General features: G+C 39.5%; 1 protein-coding gene across 2 annotated transcripts in view; it reads right to left on the bottom strand.

Moving 5' to 3' along the window:
- SPOCK3 (SPARC (osteonectin), cwcv and kazal like domains proteoglycan 3) overlaps positions 1-25,365 on the bottom strand; it is a 585,104-nt gene that overhangs the window by 348,775 nt on the left and 210,964 nt on the right. For both annotated transcript variants that reach the window (XM_075347291.1, XM_075347286.1), the window contains exon 3: positions 17,511-17,556. In XM_075347291.1, coding sequence (XP_075203406.1) covers positions 17,511-17,556 — 46 coding nt within the window. The remainder of the gene's footprint in view (positions 1-17,510; positions 17,557-25,365) is intronic.

Below are 25,365 nucleotides of genomic sequence, written 5' to 3'. Positions count from 1 at the left end.
ACTCTACGCTTCATATATTGTACATCACTAGAATCTTTTATAGAACAGGGCCAAAAGTATTAGTAATGAGCCATATATAAGCAAACAAACCTTTTACAGGTTCAAAAACTAAGATCAGTAAGTTGTAAGACTGCCTGTGTTCACATTTTTTTTTACAGATATTTGGTTCTACTCCACATTTTCTATAAAATAGCTAATGGCTTTTTTACAATACTGATTATATGTCAGGACACAATTTTATGTAAATTTCTCTTTACTCCCTGTCATAATGCATGCATGGCTCTGCCAGTCCTGAGCCGATGCATGTATCCTGCCTCTGGGGTTTAGGTCCCTTGGGAGGGGCATGTTCATTCTGGCCTCGTTCAAGGGGTTGCGCCACCATATATTGGTGCTTCTACCTCTGGGACGCCACCAGGAATATTTCCAGCTCTGCTGCATGCACTGTTCCTGAGAGAAGTTCTCTGTTTCTTGTCCTGCTACCTAGTACTGTTTGTCCTGACCACCTTTCCTCTTGCCCTACCTAACCTCCTGCCCGACCTGACCTCTGTTATTCCGTCCTGACCTGATCTCCGTTTCCCTGACCTGTCCTGACCTCCATCCCTCCTGCCCGCCCTGACCTCTGTACCTCCTTCCCAACCTTACCTCCGTTCCTCCCTGTCCTCCGGACTCCGGTCCTGTTCTGTGTCCACTCCCTCGCCTGTGCTTACTTGCTATCCTGGTATCCGACCTCGGCTCTGTACTTTGACTTTGGCTTGTTTTCTCCTCGGTACAGATGTGACATCCTAGCATAGACCAAGACTGATTGACTATCCCTGCTCTTGTGTTAGCGTCTTCTAGTGGGATTCTGTCTAACTGCACTCAGGAGTCCTCTTCCTACCTGAGTCCCAGTGCCCCCTAGCGGTAGCTTGATACTTCCTTTTATTTTATCTCCTTTTAGTGTTTTCATTGTTTTTATACACTGTACAGTATTCACAAAATATGGTACCTTGCATTTTCAAAAAAAGTCTTTGTAAAAAGTCATAGCTCAATCATGTCAGCAGAAAGGTCGTCCTGCCAATTATTATTCCTTCTGACCTCCAACTTGTGTTATCATTTGGCAGAGGGGATAAGCAGTTGCCAGATACTTCTGGTGGCCACTAACCTTTAGTTAGAAGGATCGAATGTGCAGAAATCAAACAATACAGTTGATTTTTTCACTTAAGGTCGATTTACACGTGGCGATTTATCATGCGATCGCATGAGCGATCGCGCCCGCCCCCATCGTTTGTGCAGCATAGGCAATTTGTTGCCCGTGTCGCACAAAGTTGTTTACCCCGTCACATGCACTTACCTCCCGAATGACCTCGCTGTGGGCGGCGAACATCCTCTTCCTGAAGGGGGAGGGACGTTCGGCGTCACAGCGACGTCACACGACGGCCACCCAATAGAAGCAGAGGGGCGCAGATGAGCGGGACATAACATCCCGCCCACCTTCTTCCTTCCGCATTGCCGGCAGCCACAGGTAAGCTGCAGTTCATCGTTCCCGAGGTGTCACACGTAGTGATGTGTGCTGCCTCGGTAACAATGAACAACCGGTGCGCAGAAGGACGTTAGATTTTTTGAGAATGAGCACTTGTCAATGAGCAACGATAAGGTGAGTATTTTTGCTCGATCACAGACGCTCGTAGCTGTCACACACTACGATATGTCAAACGATGCCGGATGTGCGTCACTAACGACGTGACCCTGACGACATATCGTTAGATATATCGTAGCGTGTAACGGGCCCTTTAACATCTCAATTGGAGGAAAGTTGAGGCACCCCATTATATAATAGATGGTCACACAGGTCCACTGAACTTGGCTTGTTTGCTTGACACTTTTACCCTTCATGTTAAATTGCACCACTAGATGTAAGTTAGAGGCTTTGGTTCCAATTGATTAAAGCGTTATACATAAAAAAAAAATAACGTTATATCTTCTATGCTTTAAATTAGACAAGTACAAAGACATACGCTCCTTTTAAACTGCATCTTTTAATATCAGTCACCAAGAAATGTAAATGATCTGCGTGCTCACCTAAACTTATCATGCATCACTTTTAATTCTACTTTGAATTTTTCTGGTGATTTCTTACAGACATATTTCAGCATTCATCAAAGCTTCCAATATATGTGAAGTTTAGGATCATACTCTGCTTTGCTGCCTGGAAGCCTGATGAATCCTTCATGCTTGCTTCTGAAGAGAGATAGAACAGCAAAGCCTTGCAATGACTCAGATGTTTCTTGCTTCAGGGGTCCCAGCCTGTTTTCTATCTTTTTCACCATGACAAATATCTTAGAGAATATTAGTCCTCTACCTCTTAAAAAAATCCTCATTTATAATGTGATATATGAAATTAATGTTATTATCTTCATCATACAACCCCACATTAAGTATTATTTTATTTTCCAATGGTCTGTTTATTATCCCCTTTTAAAGGGAAATTGTCACCCCATGTAACCTATCTAGACTATTAATATAGACATACAGGTTAGAGACAGAAGAATAAATTAATACCTATATGTCTCACATCAGATGTCTTTTTGCTTAGATATTATCTTTTATCGGTTTATGTAAATTACCTCTTCCAGGCTATGGGTGAGACATTGCCCAGAAGATAACTCAGCCTTTAAACTTCATCTGCATATATCTTGCCTCCCATCAGCATCACTCTATCCCTGTAACCTTGGCCGGTTGAGAGGAAACCTTGTGCATGCGCATTATTGTTTTCTTCTTTGGCTCAGTGGTTAGCACTGCAATCTTGCAGCACTGGGATCATGGGTTCAAATCCCACCAAGGACATCTGCAAGGAGTTTGCATGTTCTCCCAGTGTTTTAGTGGGTTTACTCCCACACTCCAAAAACGTACTGATAGGAAACTTAGATTGTGAGCCCCAATGGGTACAGTGTTGCTGATGTATGTGAAGCAGTATGGAATTTATGGCGCTACATAAGTAAATAAATATTATATATTATATTCTTTTCTCCACAGTCTTGTAACGTGGCATGTGGTGATAGTCATGGGTGTGATAATTGTCTGCCACACCCCGGCACACTACATGAAAATGGAGGTCCTGACTGGGTGTGTGGTATTGCAGTCAGGAAGTGATACGTCTTTGCAGGCCGCATGTTGCCGATGGTTTTGGCTGTCGAGGACCAGATGGTACACAGCTCATTGAGGGAGACCACAAGTTCACAAAAAACGTAGTATTACTGAACATTAAGTCGGGAACACCAATGTATGATAGATAGCAGACACAAGTCTTCTTGCATGTTTCAGTGTCACAGAGGATCATTAAGCACACATTCTTTACTTCAGTTGTTCCAACCTTGTTGTTCCAAGTCTTTTTTTTCCCAACACTACCCAGCCAAGTACAACATCACAGTGCTTGTAAGTCATTCTCCTCCTCAAGCAGTTCCACATCTTTTCCCTCTTAGAGAAATGTTGCCAATATTGCTGGAATGAGCTATAAACTACTGAAGATTCCTCGGAGACACGCGCTTAAGGCACTTACTTCATACCTTGTCCTGCACTGTCTTGCACCAGGACCTGTCACTCTCAGTCACTCGTTACTTCACTCAGTGCTCTGACCCAGCTCCACTAAATCCCTCCATGTTACGGTCACCTCATTCTCTTTCTCCGTCACACTATCCTATGTAATGGTCTCCCTCTTGTCAGGACACCCATGTCATGCAGCTCTGCTACTACTCAGACCTGAGGTCTGTTTCTGTCACAGGCTGGGCTCTAACTGATGCTCCCACAGAACTCGTTTCTCTCTCTCAACACTAGCTCCTTATAGGCTAATCCCAACTGTCAACTGTCTGTTGCTGGGCAGATTTAACCTTTTACCTGCAGACCTATAACACTATTAATACCTTATTAAGCATCCTACATTATACACTACATAACATTACACCTTATACCCATTCTCATTCATTACATCTTATTACATATATGTATATATTTAGGAAACACATTTGCTGTCTTCAGGGGTAGGAACTCGACCATTATCTTACAGTCTTCCACCATTTTACGGGCATAGGTGTAATGCCTGCCTGGATCCACAGACTCAGACGGGCTGTAATGGACAGGCTAGAGGGAAGCCACTCACCAAGCAGGACCCCCAGAACCCTGAAACCCTTTAACTCCTATACAGGGATTTGGAATTACACAGGGCTCAAGGTGATCACTACCTGTGACAGGTTGCAGTCCGAGAGAGTAGTAGTAAGCCAGGGTCAAACCAGGAATTGCAGAACAGGGGCAGAATCAACAGGCAAGGACGTAATCAGAAACAAGCAGAGGTCAAAACTGGATGGGGCAGCGAGGTACAAAAACAGCAGGCAGGAGACGTAAACAGGAAACAAGCGGTAATCAGCACACAAAATCACAGAACAGGATGGAAAAGGAACCAGAATTTTCAGAACTATCACTGGCAGAGGTCAGCAGACAGCAGGGGCATTAAAAAGGGTGTGGTGTCTTCCCATAGGCTGTAACTGAATGATGGTACTTCAGCTGGGAGACACCCGCCACTTACAGTCAGCCAGTGGCACTGCAGATCCCCAGGAAACCCAGACCAGTGGATAAGCGGAGCCTGCACCCACCGGCGTTGCTGGCATCGACTCCTCTCCCATCACCAGCACTATCCACGGCAGGAACACATTGTTGACTGGTGATCGGAGTAGAAGTAATTGGAGCGGACTCCGGTGGTGACGTAACAATAGGCATTAAATGTCTTTTGCACTTGTGCAAAAGGCATTTGATGCTTATGCCCATAGGGCGGAAGACTGTGGAGGATACAAGAAAACAGTAATTCGCATGCACAAGATTTCCTCTCAAGTGGCCACTATTACAGGGACAGACTGATGTTAATGGGAGGCAAAATATAGTAAATGCAGAGGAAGTATGGAGGCAGCATTGCCTGCTGGGCAAAGCCCAGTGCATAGCCTGAAAGAAGTCATTTACATAAACTGAAAAAAGATAATTTCCCAGCAAAAAGACATTTGATGTGAGACATACAGGCATCACTCTTTTCAGCAATCTAGAACATATATCACTATATTAGTAGTTTAGATAAGTGGTGACGGAATCCATTTAGTAGATACAACTATTTTGGTAGCAGAATCTTGTTTCTGATGCTTTGGGAAAGAGTTCAAATTTTTATTACTACAAAGGATGTGTTTTCCTACTAAAACAAAGCATTTTTTTTATAATAGTCTCTTTCATATTTATTTCTTCAGCTTGGGCTTCATGATTATGTGAACAGTCTTATTGATTGCTTTAGAGCACATTGAAAATCTGCAAGCATTGCTTTTAAATTACTCTATAGTAGACCATATAGTAGGATTTTAAAAATATTCTATCTGTACAAAACACTAAACACACAATAGTATGCAAAGAAAGGAATTTATCACTGCTGAGAACTCAGTCTCCTATTCTACACTCAAAGAAAAAAATCAAGATAAAATGTAATCTCTATTTAAAACACCATAAAAATAACCAATAAATGCCTTACTTTGGAACATATCCCATACCAGCTTAGATTATCCCTTTAAGCTAACACACATGGGTAGGTCAACAAAATATAGAATAAACATTAGAATTACAATTGCACCTGAGTAAAGGACTATAAAGAGCAAAAGCCAAGTGCCATGTACTGTATATGGAAGCAACAGCCAAAATTATTTCTAATTCTATTCAACAACATTCTCCTCATCTGAAATTGCCAAAGATATTGCAAATAGAGGTAAGTAGACATATATCAACGATTCATGTGCCCAAAACATCCACAAATTGTAGTTGTGATTTAAAGGAAAACTGACAGCTGATACATACTGCCTAATCCACAGGCAGCATGTATAAGATTCTGGTTGCATGATTTGAGGCATGTGCGTTTGACTCTGAAATGCTACAGTATAAAGCCACTGTAAACTGAGCCGCAAGGGTGACAGTTGGACAGGCGGGTCCCCTGTGGCTCCTCCCATCCCGATGGCCTGAAGTGACAGGTTTTGCTCAGTATATGCAAGCAGTGGGAGACCTGAAATTCAAAAGAAGATGGTGTAGACAATGCTGCTTATCCCCAGATGCCTCTTAGAGCACAGGAGGGGAAATATTATTGAACATGTTATCAATTTCCTAAGTAAATATATTTCTAAAGATGCTATTCATATGCATCTCTCACCAAATGTCAGTAACAACCCAGCCAATCCATACAGTCAAAGAAATCAAATCATAGATGTTCATAAATGCAGGTGTGTGTAGTAATCAGAAATGGCACAGGGAAAAGTATTGAACACATGAAAGAGAGGGGCAAAAAGCCAAAGAACGTCATGACACAAGCTGAAATCTATCAATAATTAGAAAGCAATCCTGGCAATTATTGAAAAATAACATCAGCTGGTTGAACTGGTGGTCTATAAAAAGGTATCTCATTACCAAGATGCCATACAAGAAACATCTCATGAGGGGTAAAACCAGTGAGCTGTCTCAAGACCTTCACATATTTATTGTTGCAAAACATACTGATGGCATTAGTTACAGAATTTCTAAACTGCTGAAGGTTCCAGTTAGCAATGTTGGGGCCGTAATCCAGAAGTTTAAAAAAAAAATAATTTCACCATAAACTGGACACAAAAAGGTGCTCCACACAAGATTGGAGTGCAAAGAATTATCTAAAGAGTTGTCCAAGAGCAAAAAAAACATCCGTGGAAACCTACAGAAAGACCTGGAATCAGAAGGTCAAATTTTCCAAGAAAATAATAGGTAATGTTCTCAACCTCCATTGGCCTGTATGCACACTCACCACGCAAGACTCTACTGCTGAACAAAAGGCATGTTAAAGTGCATTTAATGCTTGCTCAGCAACATTTAGACAAGCCTGTCAAATACTAATACAAAACAGTCTTTGGATGCCATAATACAAGCCAAGTTTGAAGGCCAAAATGCACTGCTTATCACCGTAAAACACCATATCAACAGTGAAGTTTGGAGGCGGGAACATCAAGGTTTGGTGCTGTATTTCAGCATAGCGCACTGGAAAACCTCGTACCATTGAAGGAAGGATGAATGGACAAATATACAGAGACATACTTAATAAAAAAAAATTGCTGCCTTCAATGACAATGATCTCAAATAAGGCTGTAGGGGGGAAAAAGCGCAATAGGTTCTTACCCGGCATGAGGGTAGAGAGACAGAACAGAAAGAGATAGGGTTGTACAGTTGCCAGTCACAACCCCCTATGATCGCATGTGAGTGTTTTTATGTGGTTTAGCAGCGGCCCCGGAAAGCAGGTTATCATATAAATCAAATAGAAAACTGGTTTTAAATGCCGCGCTAAAAACCACAGATGCTGTAGATAAAGAGATTTCCTTTATTTCACAGTTCTACGCGTTTCAGAGACATCTCCATCTCCTTCCTCAGGAAAAGAAATCATATCTTTTCCTGAGGAAGGAGACGGAGATGTCTCTGAAACGCATAGAACTGTGAAATAAAGGAAATCTCTTTATCTACAGCATCTGTGGTTTTTAGCACGGCATTTAAAACCGGTTTTCTATTTGATTTATATAATGATCCCAAATAAGCAGCCAAGAAAACTGTCAATTGATTTCAGAAAGAAAATAAAACTGCTAAATTGGCCAAGCCTATCACCTGTCCTAAATGCAATATAACATTTTAGAAGGAAATAAAGCTCAGAGTTCATAGAAGAAGACCACAGAACCTTCAGGATTTCAACAGTTTTTATGTGGAAGAATGGGCCAAAATATCACCTGAGCAATGCATGCAACTATTTTCTCCGTAGAGGTGTTTTAAAGCTGTCATCACCAACAAAGGCTTTTGTATGAAGTATTAAATAAATGTCAGTAAGTGTGTTCAATACTTTTTACCAGTGTTAGTTCTGATTATTAAAAGGCAAGAGAAGCTGTGGAGAGATAAGGCGCAAATAGGGTCTTACCCGGTAAAGAAAGCGGGGGTGAATGTTAGCAGAAACACTCACCTGATCTGGTTGTGCCAGTCACAATCCCTTTTAGACCATAGAAATAGCGTGGAAGGCAGCGGTCCCGCAGCGATGAATACAAATTTAGAAGGCAGGAGAATAGCAGGTGTAAATACCGCGCCAAACCACAGGAGTCCAGATGGTGTTAGTAAATCCCTTTTTTTATTATTTTCTCAGGTCTACGCGTTTCAGGGACATATCCGTCCCCTTGCTATAGTATTCTCTGTACATTGTCCTGAGGAAGGGGACGGATATGTACCTGAAACGCGTAGACCTGAGAAAATAATAATAATAAAAAAAGGGATTTACTAACACCATCTGGACTCTTGTGGTTTGGCGTGGTATTTAAACCTGCTATTCTCCTGCCTTCTAAATTTGAGTTCTGATTATTACACATCACTATATTTTTGGACATCTATGCTTTAATTTCTTTGCTTCTGTGTATTGGATAGGTTGTTACCAACATCTGGTGAGAAATTCATGTCAATATCACCTTTAGAAATATGTACAATTAGAAAATTATTGACGCATTCAATACTTATTCATCCACTGTATGTTTTCTTTGAAGTGCTTGAAGCCATACAGAGGTACAGGCGGCAAGTATGTTTTAGGCACTGGTGTATGCTCACAGCCAGGTATGTTTGAAAAATGAACTTTTACTAGCCGCTGGGGACACACCTGCCCAACTAGTAAATAGTGTGGCTTCATCCATAATGACTATTACGTTACGTTCACACGTTCAGTATTTGGTCAGTATTTTACATTAATATTTAAAAGGCAAAATCATGAGTGAAATAATTAGAGAATTAGAGGAAAAATATGATAGAAACACGGGCACCACTGCTGTATTTTTCACCCACTCCTGGTTTTGGCTACAAATACTGATGTAAAATACTGACCAATACAGAACGTGTGGACATTGCATTAAAAGTTTGTTTTCTCTAAAATACCAGAGTATTATAGCGTCACACACGCCTGTCTGTGATCAGACACTAGAATCTGATATATTCTGCCCCTAGATTGGGCAGAATGTATCCAATCTCAGGCTCTTGTTAACGTCAATCATTCACATTGCCTGCCTAAACTTGAATGCATTTTGATTATGATTTGAAACTGTTATAGTGTCATAATTTTTCACCCCTAGGTGGTGTTTCATTTTTTACTTCTATTTTTTTCCTCTTCAAACAGCCGTACATTTTAATTTTTAATTTTTTTTTTGCTAACATAGCTATATATGGGATTTTTTTTTTTTTTTGCAAGATAGTAGTTTTAGGCTATGTGCGCACTTTGCGTTTTTACATGCGTTTCCGCAGCATTTTGAACTGCAGCGTTTTAATGCCAAAAGGCATGCGTTTTGATTTTCAAGCAAAGTCTATGGGAAATGGGGATTTCTTGTGCGCACTTTGCTGATAAAAACGCAGCGTTTAATTTGCATATTTTTGGGCAAAAACTCAGCGTTTAAAGAAGCAGCATGTCAATTGTTTTTGCCATTTGGGCAGCGTTTTGCTAACATTGAAGTCAATGAGAAATTGCAAAATGCAAGCAACCTCAAAATTCTAGCGTTTAACATGCTTTTTTTATGCTGAAAACATGCGTTTTGGACCAATAAATTGCATGCGTTTTTGTCAAAATATTAATGGCATGATATGTCCCTTTACACACAGACATAGTCCGACAATTATTTTTAAGAAAATCCATAATAAGTGTAATTTTATGCATAATTATTCTCACAAACTTATCATTTCAAATTAAAAAAGCCATTTTTTGATTGATATTAATCTGAATATTTGTTATAATTTTTTTCCTTTTTTTTCCATAGTGTTTGAATGTTTAAACTTTATTTAGTAGTGTCTTTGTATTCAAAACGCATTTGACTTTAAGCAATGAAAAATCAGGTAAAATCGCGCTAAAAACGCAGAAAAAACGCACGCGTATTTATCGCATTTTTGTGGTCAAAACCAACTTTGGCAAAAACCATTTCTGCCAGAGGATGTGTTTAGAACTGCAACTACCTCGACGCAAAGTGCGCACATAGCCTTAAAGGGAACCTGTCACGGGATGTTCGTAATAATCACCTCAACTCAACGGTCGGTGCGGAGCAGACTTGTCGGATGGGTGTCTCAAGGCAGATGAAAGTGCGCCTGCGCAGGACCTCAATGTCGGCTAGTGCAGATGACGTAGAACGCGTCACCCCCACTAGCTTCAGAACTAGGACAAAGATGGCCGAAAGAGGAGGCGCGGTACCCGGAGAACGGAAACGCTCAGTCTGCTTGCTCTGCACTGACCGTTAGGTGAGTATTATGAATATCCGGTGACAGGTTCCCTTTAAAGAACATCAATTATTTTACCATAAAATACACTAGAAAACAGGAAAAAGAACTCAAAGTACAGTGGGGTGGTGAAAAAGAAAAAAAAACACAGATCAGCTATTTTTCTTTTTACTTTTATGCTAATCATTGTGTGCTAAAAATAAACAGACATGATTCCCCATGTCAGTAAGAATGATGTGAAACTAAGCATGCGTGTATATTTTTTAAATTAGTAAAAAAAAAATCAGAATTTGGAAAAAAAAATTGGATCTGTGGTGTCATTTTCTGAGACTAGTAATTTTTTTTATTTTTCCAATGACAAAGCTGAATGAGGGCTTGTTTTCTTCTTTTTGCATGGCAACAGGTTTTTATTCATTTCATTTTTTGGTAGATACATTTTTAGCACATTTATTACAATTTATATGAAGGTACAGTGACCCCCCAAAACTCACAATTCTGGAAATTTGATTTTTCTTCTCATTACAGCCCTTGTTGTTTTGGTTAATTCATTTTCAATTTTAAGCGATCTGATTTTTATAGATGTGTTGATACCAATTATGCTTATTTTTTATTTACTTATTGTTAATGGGGAAGAAGGTGGTTGATTAAAATTTTATATAGTTAGAATTTTTTTTATACTTGTGAAAACTTTTATATTTTACTTTATTTTTTAGTCATTTTAAAGCCTTCAACCTATTAACATTTGATCACTTGCTCTACATTTTGGAAAACAGGTATCTTGACGCATATAGATAAAATGAAGTTCTCTATTGAAGTCCATACAGAGGCTTGGTTTCATAGGAGGTCAAAGATTTCAGGGGATCATCAGTTAAAGGGAACCTGTTACCAGATTTTTCCCTATTAAACTAAAAGAATCACCTTCTGCAGCTCCTGGGCTACATTCTATGAAGGTGTGCCTTGGCCCTGACTCCCCTTCCAGACCCCAAAATTAACTTTATAAAACATGACCGTTTGGTATACTAATTACCTGTGTTGGCCAGATGGGCGGACTCATTTTCTGCTCCTTTCCCCCCTCCTGCCGCTGATCGCTGTCTTCCTTTCTTGATTAACGGGATGACGCCCTCCGTCATCCTCCTCGTCGCATTTTCAAATCTCGTGCCTGTGCAGTTTGGTCGGCTCGCGCAGGTGCAGTTCGCTCTGCCATATTGCAGGCAGAGCAGAAATCATAACTGCCCTAGCTCGCGCCGCTGAGCTAAATGCGCACGCGCGAGATTATGGGCGGGTACGAGCTTGGCGCTGGTAAGGTCGGAGCTGTGCATGACCTCACCAGCGCCATGCTCGTACCTGTCCATAATCTCGCGCCTACACGTTTAGCTCACCGGCACGAGGGAAGCTGTTTTCTGCTCCGTCCGCAATATGGCAGAACGAACTGCGCCTGCGCGAGCCGACCTAACTGCACAGGCGCGAGATTTGAAAATGCGACAAGGAGGATGATGGAGGGCGTCATCCCGTCAATCAAGAAAGGAGGATGGTGATCAGAGGCAGGAAGGGATAAAGGAACAGAAAATGAGCCCGCCCATCTGACCAACACAGGTAATTAGCATACCTAATGTGTTATGAAGTTATTTTTGTTGTCTGGAAGGGGAGTCAGGGCCAAGGTGCACCTTCATAGAATGCAGCCCAGGAGCTGCAGAAGGTGATTCTTTTAGTTTAATACGGAAAAATCTGGTGACAGGTTCCCTTTAACCCTGACAAACCATTGGCCACCTATGATGGCATCATATGGGTTGATGCGCACAGCTGCATCTGTGTTAAATTACTTAAATGGCACTGTCAGTAACATTTTTGTTTGTGAGCCTTAATTACATTATACCTTTAATTTTATTTACTGGTGGGCAACATGACAAAGATAATACTGTACATTTCTAAATTAGTTTATTTCAATAGTTTATTGATTACTATCAGTGAAATAAAAATTGACAAAATGAAAACTTGGTCTAAAATGCTTCAAACTTTAAATCTTCTGATGCATTGTGAATTTTAGCACTTAAGTTATTTTTAATTTAACCGCTTAAGAAATAAGGGATTTTTCGTTTTGCATTTTCGATATTTCTTTCATTCCAAGAGCCGTAACTTTTATTTTTTTTTGTCAATGTAGCTGTGTAAAGGCTTGCTTTTTGTGGGATAACTTGTATTTTTAAATGGCACCATCCATTTTATCATATGATGTAATGGTAGGCTGGAAAAAAATTCCAAGTGTGGCAAAAAAAAATCCAAATTCTGCAATAGTTTTTTGGGTTTTTCCTATACAGCACTCATTTTACCATAAAACTAATCTGACAGTATGATTCTTCAGGTCAATACAATTCCGTAAATATCAAACATGTATAGTTTTTATTTTATATGGTAAAAAAGAAAAAAAAATCAGGAATTTGAAATAAAAAAAATCTTACTTGTGTCTCTCAACGTTCTGAGAGCCATAATATTTTTTGGATATGGAGCCGTATGAGGACTTGTTTTCTGCGCCAGAAGTTGATGTTCTTATTGATATTATTTTAGTATATATATGATTATATATGATGTTTTGATTGCCTATTATTAGATTTTTTTGTTGTTGTGGCAGCTAAAAAACTGCAATTCTGGCAGTTTGATTTTTTTTTGTTAAGTTGTTTAAAAATTGGATTAATGTATTTTACATTTTGATAGATCAGACTTTTACGAATGAAACAACACCAATGTGTATTTTTTTCTTTCTTAATTTTTAATGTGATAAAATTTGAACTTATACAGCTTTGGCAAAAATTAAGAGGCAACTGCAAATTTGTCAATTTTTCAGATTTTTCTCTTTATAGGTATATTTTTGAGTGAAATGTAAATTGTTCTTTTATTCTATAAACTACTGACAACATGTCTACGAATTTTCCAAGCAATACATTGTGTATTTATTTTCTGAAAATGAGAAATGGTCTAAATAACAAAAAAATGCATTGCTTTCAGACACCTCAAATAATGTAAAGAAAACAAGTTCATAATAATTTAGGAACAACAGTACTAATAATGTTTTAACTAAGAAAGAGTTCACAAATCAATATTTTGTGGAATAACCATGATTTTTAATCACAGCTTTCATGCATCTTGGCATGCTTTCCACCAGTCTTTCATACTTCTTTTAGGTGACTTTATGCCACTCCTGGGGAAAAAATTTAAGCAGTTCTTTGTTTGATGGCTTGTGACTATCCATGTTCCTCTTGATTACATTCCAGAGGTTTTCAATGGTGTTCAGGTTTATAGATTGGGCTGGCCATGACGGGGTTTTGATGTGGTGGTCATTCATCCACACATTGATTGACCTAGCTGTGTGGCATGGTGCATTGTCCTGCTGGAAAAAACAGTCTTCAGAGTTGGGGAACATTGCCTGAGCATGAAGGAAGCAACTGTTTTTCCAGGATAACCTTGTATGCGGCTTGATTCATATGTGATTCGCAATGTTTAACCAGCCTAATTCCAGCCTTGCTGAAGCATCCCCAGATCATCACCCTTTCTTCCCCAAATTTCACAATGGATGCAAGACTGTGGCTTGCATGCCTCTCCAGGTCTCTGTCGAACCATTAGATGACCAGGTGTTCAGCAAAGCTAAAAATTAGACTCATCAGAGATTACCTTACTCCAGTCCTCTATGGTCCAATCCTTACGGTCTTTGCCAAACTTCAGTCTGGCTCTCCTTTGCTTCTCATTTATGAAAGGCTATTTTCTAGCTTTACACGACTTGAGCCCCGCCACTAGGAGCCTGTTACGAACTGTTCTTGCCATGCACTTCCCGCCAGCTGGCATTTAACATTCTTTTTGTAGGTTACTTGATGTCATCCTGTGGTTGCTGAATGACAATCGAATAAGATGACAGTCATTCCGGTCAGTGGAGAGTCGCTTTCACCCTCTGCCGGTCTGTACTTTGGTTGGAATTCAACTGACACTGGAATAAAATGGCTGTCAGACATGTAGAGAAGCTGATTTTTATAAAAAAGTGCAGTGGTCTCTTAATTTTTGCCAGAGCTCTATATAACCTGGTACGGTCATGGCAAAGCTAATGCAATATACTGTATATACCCTGGTACAGTCATTTATACAAGTTGATTGGACACCCATTACAGATAGCATATGGCTTCAGAGATGTGGTTTATGAAGCAAGAGGAACAAAGCTATTAAATGTCATGTATTTAATCCAAAAAGTAGGCAGTGTTTATAAATATATACAAAATATATTACAAAAGGGTACAATACAAAACAGTATATACAGTTACATAAAACTAAAAAGGATAAACCAAAGGAAAATACCAGACCTGATGTCAAAGAAATGGCACAGATCTATTGAGGGAAGTACCCCGATGAAGCATGGAACAATCCTAGAAAGCAGTGTATCTTCTGTCATTGAACAAATGTGTCAACTCAAACTTCTGTATTTATTAAAGAACAATCACTATCACATACCTCCCCTTGGTAACCTCAGATGGGGCTGGTCATGGGATGTCGCTCCGGTCTCAAGAAAAATATGGGATCCCCAACTTTCAGGATATCTTCACCCCTGGAGGTTTCAGGTGGAGGATTTTACTGTCATGTTTGCTATCATGATTGTACCTTTCTATAGATAGGAAATATGATACATGTATTGTCATCTATCTGTGCGATATTGATTTGAAGCTCATAGGCAGGCCTCACATTTATGTAAAAATATGCATGTTATCCCATTTGTGATCATGATGCTGAAAAGTGTCATCCATAACCACATATTCATAACTGAAAAAAAGAGTTCCTGTCCTTGTACTGCATTTCTTTTGAAGGGGGAAAAGAGTTTTACACGCAGGGGTGAATTTTCGCACCTAACAGCCTCGTGCACAGACTTTGTGTCTGCTTTCCAGCAGATAACCCACTTCAATTACCTGTCCACATCAGGGGGTCCTACTTCAATGAAGGCTACAGTGGCAAATCCCTTTCTTTTCCCCAGTTATAGTTAATCCCATATGTTCAACGTGGAGGTTGATATGTCCTCTCTCCAGAGATGTCTTTATTGATTTTTCAATTTTTCTCTATGACAACTAGTAATAACAAGTATTACAGTTCCATTTGCAAAGCATACCACAGTCTAGATTACATACAATGTGATAAAGAATTACATCCTTTAATGTCAATATCCTTATCTGTCATTGACTTTCCAGCTTGGTATTTATCAGTACTTTAGTTATGGCTATAATCAACCACAAAAAAAGAGGAAAATGGGAAAATATTAGAAAACAGCAAGCTTGAACCTGTCTCAGTATACATGTTAATGTATGGGCAGATAATTAAAGGAGACTGTAAAATATAATGTGGATTCCCGGTACCCCTTCTACGTCTGCTGAGTGAAATAGTTGTGTGTCAGTAGACCTGTTCCAGCATGCCAGAATTACTATGGGCGCATTATGTGTTGTAGTGTGCGTACACTGATTGATAAATGTGCATTGTTCCTTGTATTTGTTGCCAACTACTGGCTGATGTATGTGTAGGAAAGTTAGATATTCAGTCTCCTCACCACAAGCTACCTTAGAAAAGGCTGAAGAGAGCCTCTGAGCTCACACTTCCTGTAAACTGGAACAAGCTAGTCCAGTCTTGCCAAGTACAGTTCAGGCAAAGGAAGGAAGAGCTACTCAAAATCTCTATTATAGTCCATGTTGAGAGGACATCGTTCTCCATATAATTGCCTTCACAAAAGAGTGAAGCTTCAGTTAGGAGAGATAACGCTGAAAATGTGCTCTCCTTCATACTGGTTTCTCCATTTGCTTCCCAACCGAACCAGTGCAATGAGACTTCCATGCATAACACTCCATTCACGGACACTCACTGCACTTTACACAGCACAGCACTGGTTGTCACTGCACATAGCAGCATGTATCATTAGCCACTGCTATACTCCTCGCCCAAGCTATCTAGAAGGGCATTGACAACTGTATACATTTGTCTCATGCTATGTAGATGGGTATGGAAACTCACAGCAATTAGATACAGCAACACTATATGATCATGATGGTCCTTTAGGTGACTTATTGAATAGGACCATTTGGATCTGCTGATTGATTGCTAGTAAGATAAATTTATGTGTCCAAGAACCAATATCCGGGAGGGGCATGTGTTGATAAAATCCTCGGTGCTTATGCCACAGTATAGAGCAGACAGAGGATTTCCACACTTGACAGGCTACAATTAATATTAGACAGCCCAACCGAGATATTTAGGATATTGTTCTAAGATAGAGCTTGGCTTGACTAACTTGCAGCTATAAAACGTGCATTTTGTTTGCACAATAGGGTTTACACGGCACAACCTTATTGTTAGTGGTGCTCTCTATAGGTAATAATTTTAATAAGATTTTATAAAGATTATATTTCAAGCTGAACTCCAACCTTTGAATTGTGAAAAAAGTCCTCGCAATTAATCCTGTGGGTCCTACCCCTTGCATTAGGGGATGGTAGTGCCAAAACTGTGATTATCTCAATAGCACTAGTGTGTCAACACGGCGAGCAAGCCCATGAAGGTCCTCCCAGTGTAGAATACCCTGGACTCTACAGATTACCTACTGATCCTCACAAGATCTCCTTCTCTACTCCTCTCTTATCTCTTCTTCCAACAATCACATAGAAGATTTCTCCCGTGCCTCCCCCATACTCTGGAACGCTCTACCCCAGCATATCAGACTCTCTCCTACCATGAAAAGCTTAAAGAGGAACCTGAAGGCCCACCTCTTTGACAAGCCTACAACCTACAATAACTCTCAGTCCAGTACACCACTGCGCAACCAGTTTTGTCCTCACCTATTGTACCATCACCCATTCTCTGTAGACTGTGAGCCCTCGTGGGCAGGGTCCTCTCTCCTCCTATACCAGTCTGTTTTGTACTGTTAATGATTGTTGTACTAGTTTTTATGTATACCCTTTTTCACTTGGAAAGCTCCATGGAATTAATGGAGCTATAATAATAATAATAATAATAATAATAATAATAATAATAATAAATAATAATAATAATAATAATTACCTCCGACAGCAAGTAAAGTTTTCCGTACTTTAACTGCCCTGAAAAGCCCTAAACCTGCTTGCTTCATAAGTAGATGGTGCCTTCTCTCATACGCAAAATATACAGTGTATCTTAAATCTCTTTAAATTGCAGGATACAAAACAGTTTATTTGTAAAGTATAACTTACCTTGATCAAACGGTCTGCTAGGACTCCAAGTACGGAAGTAATCATCCTAGAGGATAGACAACACAGACTTTATTAAAGAGATAATGAAAAACAACGGAAATATACGTAACACTAAATAGATTACAGCATGCAGTATATTGAGAAGGTAAAAACAAAACAAAAGTATACAAACCTCCACTTCCTAAATAGGCCAGCAAGTAAAATAAATAAGAAAGTAAATAACAGTGAGAATAATGCATTGTCAATGCCCTTTAGAGTTTTTTTTCTTGATTTGGTTAATATGCTATTAGTCACATAGAATTTCAAACTGTTTCAATCGGTATTTTGATAGGTTGATGATGAAAAGAAAATAACACATAATAACACACTTAAATAAGATATCATTGATTATGCCTTGCTTCATAGTGAAGAATTTTGAACAATGGAATAGTACGAGAAAACATTCAACAATATAGCCAACAAGCTGCAGGAGGTTGTGATTAAACGAGCGAGGTATGTAATTTCACTGGTGCCACTTTAATGATTCTAGCCATAGTTGCTCTCCTACCCGCAGAGTATAGAAATGATTGCTTCTATTGCACAAAGACAGATTAGAACAAAGCATATCCTCAAATGCCTGCCTTTAGTATACATGCCACTTAACTGCCCATTCTCATTAATTGATCTTTTTAACTTTAATATTACAAGTCATATGATGTGTTAATTTACGAGCCAGGTTAATATATTGTACGTTTTCCTTTTTCAATTACGGTATACAAGCCTAAAAAACATATCTATAATTTAAAAATCAGCAAATGTGATGAATGTCATTTTTTTAACAAGGACGTATTACGTAGAGTAGTAGTCTGCATTGAGAAGTAAGAGCTAAAGATGAGTGGATCAAGTACAATCCAAATTTGCCTGTTCCAATGGAAGAAGTTCAGCTATGTGCACACGGTGCTTTTTTTATGCTTTTTTTTTTTTTTTTTTACAAATCTGCACCAAAGTCTGCATGCTTATCCTGGAGCCAGCACGGTCTATGAGATTTCTGAAGTGTTGTGCCTACGTTGCTATTTTTTCCTTGCAGATTTGGTGCATATTTGATAGCAGAAAAAAACTGCAGTATGTCAATTTTTCGTGCGTTTCTCTCCCTGCATTTTGTGGCCCTTACATTCATTGATGTCATTAAAAAATGGATGGCACAAAAACGCACCAAAAAAAGGCACCAAAACTCATGCGTTTTAGGTGCTTTTTTTGGTAAATTTTTCTGCCAGAAAGTGCAGACTTCATGCAGAAAATGTCTGCACCAAATCTGCAGCATGTGCACATAGCCTTATTCTCCGCAAATTGAATGCCCGCTATCATGATCTTGGATCTCTTTTTTAAACATAAAATACATAAGAAAAAAACACATATTCATGGCGGCACATTGGCTCAGTGGTTAGCACTGAAGTCTTGCAGTACTGGGGTGCTGAATTCAAATCCCACCAAGGACAAATTCTGCAAGGAGCTTGTAAATTCTCCCTTTGTTTTCGTGGGTTTCCTCCGGGTTCTCTAGTTTCTTCCTTCACTCCAAAGACATACAGATAGGTATTTTAGATTGTGAGCCCCAATGGGGACAGTGTTGCTGGTGAATGTAAATCACTATGGAATTAATGGCGCTATATAAGTGAATAATTGTTATTATTATTTTACTCGCACAATTGCTCCCCTCTACAGCACCTACGCACATAACAGTCACCTCACTGGTCCTTGTCACGTCTTTTTATCAGCACTGAGAGTGCTGAATACCCCGGGCCTCTTCACATTAAGTTGGGACATGTAATTCTGATAAGGACTGGGACAGTTCTGCACAAACGCTCGTGAGATCACAACTTCATGACATCAGACCAGTTCCAGACTACCATGAAGAGGCCTGGGATTTCAGCACAAGCAGTGGTAATAAGAAAAGGAGATGAGGACGGAATAGGTGATGAGCGGATGGTGAGAGATAAGGTGAGTATAGGTGCTCTTTCAATTACAAACCTTTTGATGGCCTTTTTATAGTTGAGCAAACTGGCGGTTATTGACAGACATTTTGCAGAATCTTCATGGAAACTAATTTGAAAAAAATCTGCATTTTGGTGAATCCTCATTTCTGTAATATATGAATGGAACACAACTCTACTCGAATATATATATATATATATATATATATATATATATATATGTATATATATATATATACATATATACACCTTCTCATTCAAAGAGTTTTCTTTATTTTCATGACTCTGAAAATTGTAGATTCGCATTGAAGGCATCAAAACTATGAATTAACACATGCGGAATGAAATACTTAACAAAAAAGTGTGAAACAAATGAAAATATGTGTCATATTCTAGGTTCTTCAAAGTAGCCACCTTTTGCTTTGATTACTACTTTGCACACTCTTGGCATTCTCTTGATGAGCTTCAAGAGGTAGTCACCGGAAATGGTTTTCACTTCCCTGGTGTGCCCTGTTAGGTTTAATAAGTGGGATTCCTTGCCTTATAAATGGGGTTGGGACCATCAGTTGTGTTGTGCAGAAGTCTGGTGGATACACAGCTGATAGTCCTACTGAATAGACTGTTAGAATTTGTATTATGGCAAGAAAAAAGAAGCTAAGTAAAGAAAAACGAGGGGTCATCATTACTTTAAGAAATTAAGGTCAGTCAGTCCGAAAAATTGGGAAAACTTTGAAAGTGTCCCCAAGTGCAGTGTCAAAAAGCATTAAACGCTACAACGAAACTGGCTCACATGAGTACCGCCTCAGGAAATGAAGACCAAGAGTCACCTCTGCTGTGGAGGATAAGTTTATCTGAGTCACCAGCCTCAGAAATCGCAGGTTAACAGCAGCTCAGATTAGAGGCCAGGTCAATGCCACACAGAGTTCTAGCAGCAGATACATCTCTAGTACAACTGTTAAGAGGAGACTTTGTGCAGCAGGCCTTCATGGTAAAATAGCTGCTAGGAAACCACTGCTAAGGACAGGCAACAAGCAAAAGAGACTTGTTTGGGCTAAAGAACACAAGGAATGGACATTAGACCAGTGGAAATCTGTGCTTTGGTCTGATGAGTCCAAATTTGAGATCTTTGAATCCACCCACAGTATCTTTGAGCGACGCAGAAAAGGTGAACGGATGGACTCTACATGCCTGGTACCCACCGTGAAGCATGGAGGAGGAGGCATGATGGTGTGGGGGTGCTTTGCTGGTGACACTGTTGGGGATTTATTCAAAATTGAAGGAATACTGAACCAGCAAGGCTACCACAGCATCTTGCAGCAGCATGCTATTCCATCCGGTTTGCATTTAGTTGGACCATCATTTATTTTTCAACAGGACAATGACCCTGAACACATCTCCAGGCTGTGTAAGGGCTATTTGACTAAGAAGGAGAGTGATAGGGTGCTACGCCAGATGACTTGGCCTCCACAGTCACTAGACCTGAATCCAATCGAGATGGTTTGGGGTGAGCTGGACCGCAGAGTGAAGGCAAAAGGGCCAAGAAGTGCTAAGCATCTCTGGGAACTCCTTCAAGACTGTTGGAAGACTATTTCCGGTGACTACCTCTTGAAGCTCATCAAGAGAATGCCAAGAGTGTACAAAGCAGTAATCAAAGCAAAAGATGGCTACTTTGAAGAACCTAGAATATAAGACATATTTCAGTTGTTTCACACTTTTTTAAGTATTTCATTCCACATGTCTTATTCATAGTTTTGATGCCTTCAATGTGAATCTACAATTTTTAACAGAAGGATTTAATAGTTATTGTACAGTTATAGTATGTGAATAAGATAAACTATTTTCTCATATATATATATATATATATATATATATATATATATATATATATATATATATATATATATATATATATATATATTTATAGTTTCACAAAAGAGAGTACACCCCTTACATTTTTGTAAACATGTTTGGTACATCTTTTCATGGGATGACACTGGCGATATGACACTTACATACTGTAGATTGCACAACAGTGTAATTTTGTATGCCCTTTTAATAACTGAACACACAGTTATTAATGTCTACACCACTGGCAATAAAAGTGAGTACACCACTAAGTGTATGAAATCGTAGAGAGAAAACCCCTTTTAAAATATAACTTTTAATACATGCATTAAAAAGTAAAAAGATCAGCACACATAATTGATTGTTAAGGCCTAGTCGGGCTCACTAGGATGATGGAGTGCAGGCACAGGGGTGTACTAACAATGCAGTGTCAACAATGGTGATGCACGTACCTGTGTTTGCGGTGAACGTTGAGCTGAATGCCCCGCAATTCCGGTTGTGTGCAGTATGAAGCTGAGTGTATGCATCCCGGCTTCGGACAGCTTTCACCGCGGGCACAGGTACACGTATCACTGCTGGTGACGCTGCATGAATAGCATCTTAGTACACACCCATACTAACATGCTAAGAGGGAAGACTAGTTGGGGGATATAACGCCCTTACGACTAGTCGCTAGCCTCATTAGCATAAAATAAAAGAGTTTCATAAATATGTTTTCTAAAGATCTCTTTATCTATGCTAGTGTATACAGGGACAGTTAGATACTGCTCGTAGTTATGGATGCATATTGCACCTGACAGGTTCTATTTAAAAAATAGAAACTCACCTTGCCCCTCACTTTTCCTGCTGCCTCAGGTCCCTGCATGGACTCTTACTTACTTGCCTCTGCCTCAATATCTCTGACGCTGACTATCTCAGAAGAAGACTGAAGACAGAATGGAAGACTGGAGGGAGGGAGCCAGTGGAAGAGCTGGAGGGGGTCACTGCTGTACCAGGACAGTAAAGGTGTGGGGTCAGTATTAAACTTTTTAACTCCTGACTCTTATTCTCTGGAGTATGAGGACACCTCAGAGCATAATAAATAGCTTTTACCAGCAATTTGATTTGTGTTGAATACATTTGTGAAGAAGCTAATTTCTTAGCTAAATTTGAGTAAATGACAAATGTAATTTTTTAAATTCGGTTTTCAAAGTAATGATGCAGGAGACTTATGGTAAATATTGGTAAAGTGACATTTTAACTCCTACAGCACATACGTACATTATAGGACACACATTTGGTTAATGCGACTTTTTGGGTCAAAACTGCATATTTCTTCGTCTCCCTTGCAGAGGTTTGTAAAAAAATGAGAATAACAAAGCATATGCAATCAACTAATTGGAGACACAGGGTGCCTGCAGAATAACTCCCATACTCAGCAATTTAGAATGTGGCATTTCATTTGTAAAAATGGTTTACTTTCTATTAAACTGTAAAGGATTGTTTATTAGAATCATAATTTAATTTCTATAGTGCCATCATATTCCATTGCTCTTTAGAAATAAGTGGTGACATGTACAAACAAGATAGGACATGACAGAATAACACAATTCAACACAGAAAGAGTGAGGGCCCTGCTCACAATCCTACAATCTATGAGGAAATAGGGGAGGCACAAAAGGGAAAAAAAGGTCCTGATTTTTGTTATTATTTTTACTAACATTATTATAGTAAAGCCCCAGTATCTTTACAAAACAGTGATTTATAGATTTGCCATTATTAATTTTTTAGTAATTTTACTGACAGCTTCTGAGACATTCAACAAAAAACTGATTTTTCCCAAGGAAATTAAACATTTCCCCAAAGGCTGCAGATGAAAGGAATGGATAGTTCAGCGCAATAGCCTTTTATAAAAGTGGTCGTCATGTAGTATTACATTTTGTTTGTAGCAACATATTAGTAAGAGTTTACTTGATAGTTTCAAAGCATCATAGTTTTTAACCCTCTCATGACATCCGCCGTACATGTATGGCGCAAGTCGAAAGCGGGTGTATGGAGTGTAATCACGGGTGAGCCTGCGACATACTCGGCAGGTAATGGCTATGTATTACAGACAGGATCTGCCTCTACCAATCGCGGGTGAAACAAAGAGGATCTCACAATTGTTGACCTGCGAAATTCCACTGTCAAACTCTGACAGCAGACTTTAACATGCACCAGCATAGGGAGCATCATTTTAAGTGCCTATCGGCACCCTAGTACCCTAGTAACATGAGAGCAAGCTGCTGATGGGTTGCTATGATAGTAGGGAGGTCTACTGAAGACCTCCATGCTTGTCATAGCAGTGCTTCTTTGAAACCTGCCTGTGTCTGGGCTTCAAAGAAGACAGTATTTTTTTACGTTATGTGGCAGAGAGTTCCATAGTCTCACTGCTCTAACAGTAAAGAATCTGCATCTGTGAATTGATTAAACTTTTTTGTCCTCCAGATGTAAAGGATGCCCCATTTGTCATTGTAGCTGGCCTAGGTGTAAAAAGTTATCCGTACTGTATCCTCACATATTTGTACATTGTAAAAAGATGAACCCTAACCCAAACTGAATAACCCCAAGTTTAAGAACCTGTTTTGGAATTGCAGTTGATCCTTTCCTTTTATAAGCTTGGTCGCTCTTCTCTACAGCTGCTGAAGTTCAGCTATGTCAGTCCTGCACAACATACGGTTGATGGGCGGGTTGTGTTGGGGGGAAATTGTTGAGTGGGGCAGTCTTTTGGGATAATATAGAGAGATGCAGTGTGGGGGGACATTCCAGAGAACGGCAGTATGGGAGGATATAATGGAGAAGGGCAACGTGGAAGGATATTACAGAGAAAGGCAGTTTGGAAGAAATATTGTGGAGAAGGGCAGTGTTGTGGAATATTATGGAGAAGGGCATCATGGGGGGAATATTATGGATAAGGGCAGTGTTGGGGAACATTATGGATAAAGGAAGTGGGGGGAATATTATGGAGAAAGGCAGTCTGGTGAGACAATATTGAGAGCTGCAGTATGGGGAGATATCATGGAGAGGTCGAGTATAGGGGGATATTATTTAGAGGTTCAGTATGGGGAGGATATTATGAAGAAGTTCAGTGTGGGATATTTTATTGAGAGGCAAAATTATATATTCAGGGACACATTAAGGGAGATATTTTCATTTATAGGGCAAAATAATTATACTTTTTATTTTTAAGGGCACCATGTCAGAAAATGCTGCAAAAGGCAAAAGAATAGGGAAGTCTGGAGAGAGGAGCTCTGAGCATGAAATTTCATGATGACATCTGTATTATGGAAAAAGGGTCAGAGACAAATAAGAGATGGAAATGACTTTAATCAGAGAAGATGCTGTTTATCAGGTACCTGGAAATAAATGTTTATTTGTGATACTGCCTGTGTGTCATTAGTACTTTGGTTCCTGTATGGTTCACAGTCTGATGATGGCTTGCAGGATCAACTCTCAGCATCTCCTTACCACCGTTAAGGTTCAGTCATATCTGCGTATAAAATGTGTGATGCGAGAAAAAATTGCATCCATTCACCTATCTAGCTTTTGAGTGTATGTAAAACTCCATTTTAAAAATGCATATCAAACGGATGTGACACGGACGTCACACGGATGGCGCACGGAGACTAGGCACTTGCATGACATACAGAATGACACTTGCATCTTACTCTAGGACAATTCAGGAGCTACAACTGAGCTATATTTTACGCACAGATGTGACTGAACCCTTAAGAACATACTGGGAGTCGCAGGTTCACATGATACAAATGTACAGTATATGAGGCTGACCTGACTTCACATGATCAGTTTACTAAATTTAGTGACGTATTCTTTTACTGACAGTGGTTCTGGTGCTAAAATAATTTATTGATGGTGGTTCTGATATCATAACAATCCATAACATGCTTCACCTTAAATCTGAAAAATTCCTCAAAATTTATGTTTTGAGATTATGAGGAGGATTTGGTTAAGTTTCTGCTCCAAAAACTGAGTGTAAGTCAGGGTTTCTACACACTGATTGTTTT

Source organism: Anomaloglossus baeobatrachus, chromosome 1 (assembly GCF_048569485.1).
Source record: "Anomaloglossus baeobatrachus isolate aAnoBae1 chromosome 1, aAnoBae1.hap1, whole genome shotgun sequence".
Classification (NCBI taxonomy): domain Eukaryota; kingdom Metazoa; phylum Chordata; class Amphibia; order Anura; family Aromobatidae; genus Anomaloglossus; species Anomaloglossus baeobatrachus.
Note: the sequence above shows the minus strand (reverse complement) of the source record. Positions and strands in the feature narration are given on the sequence as shown.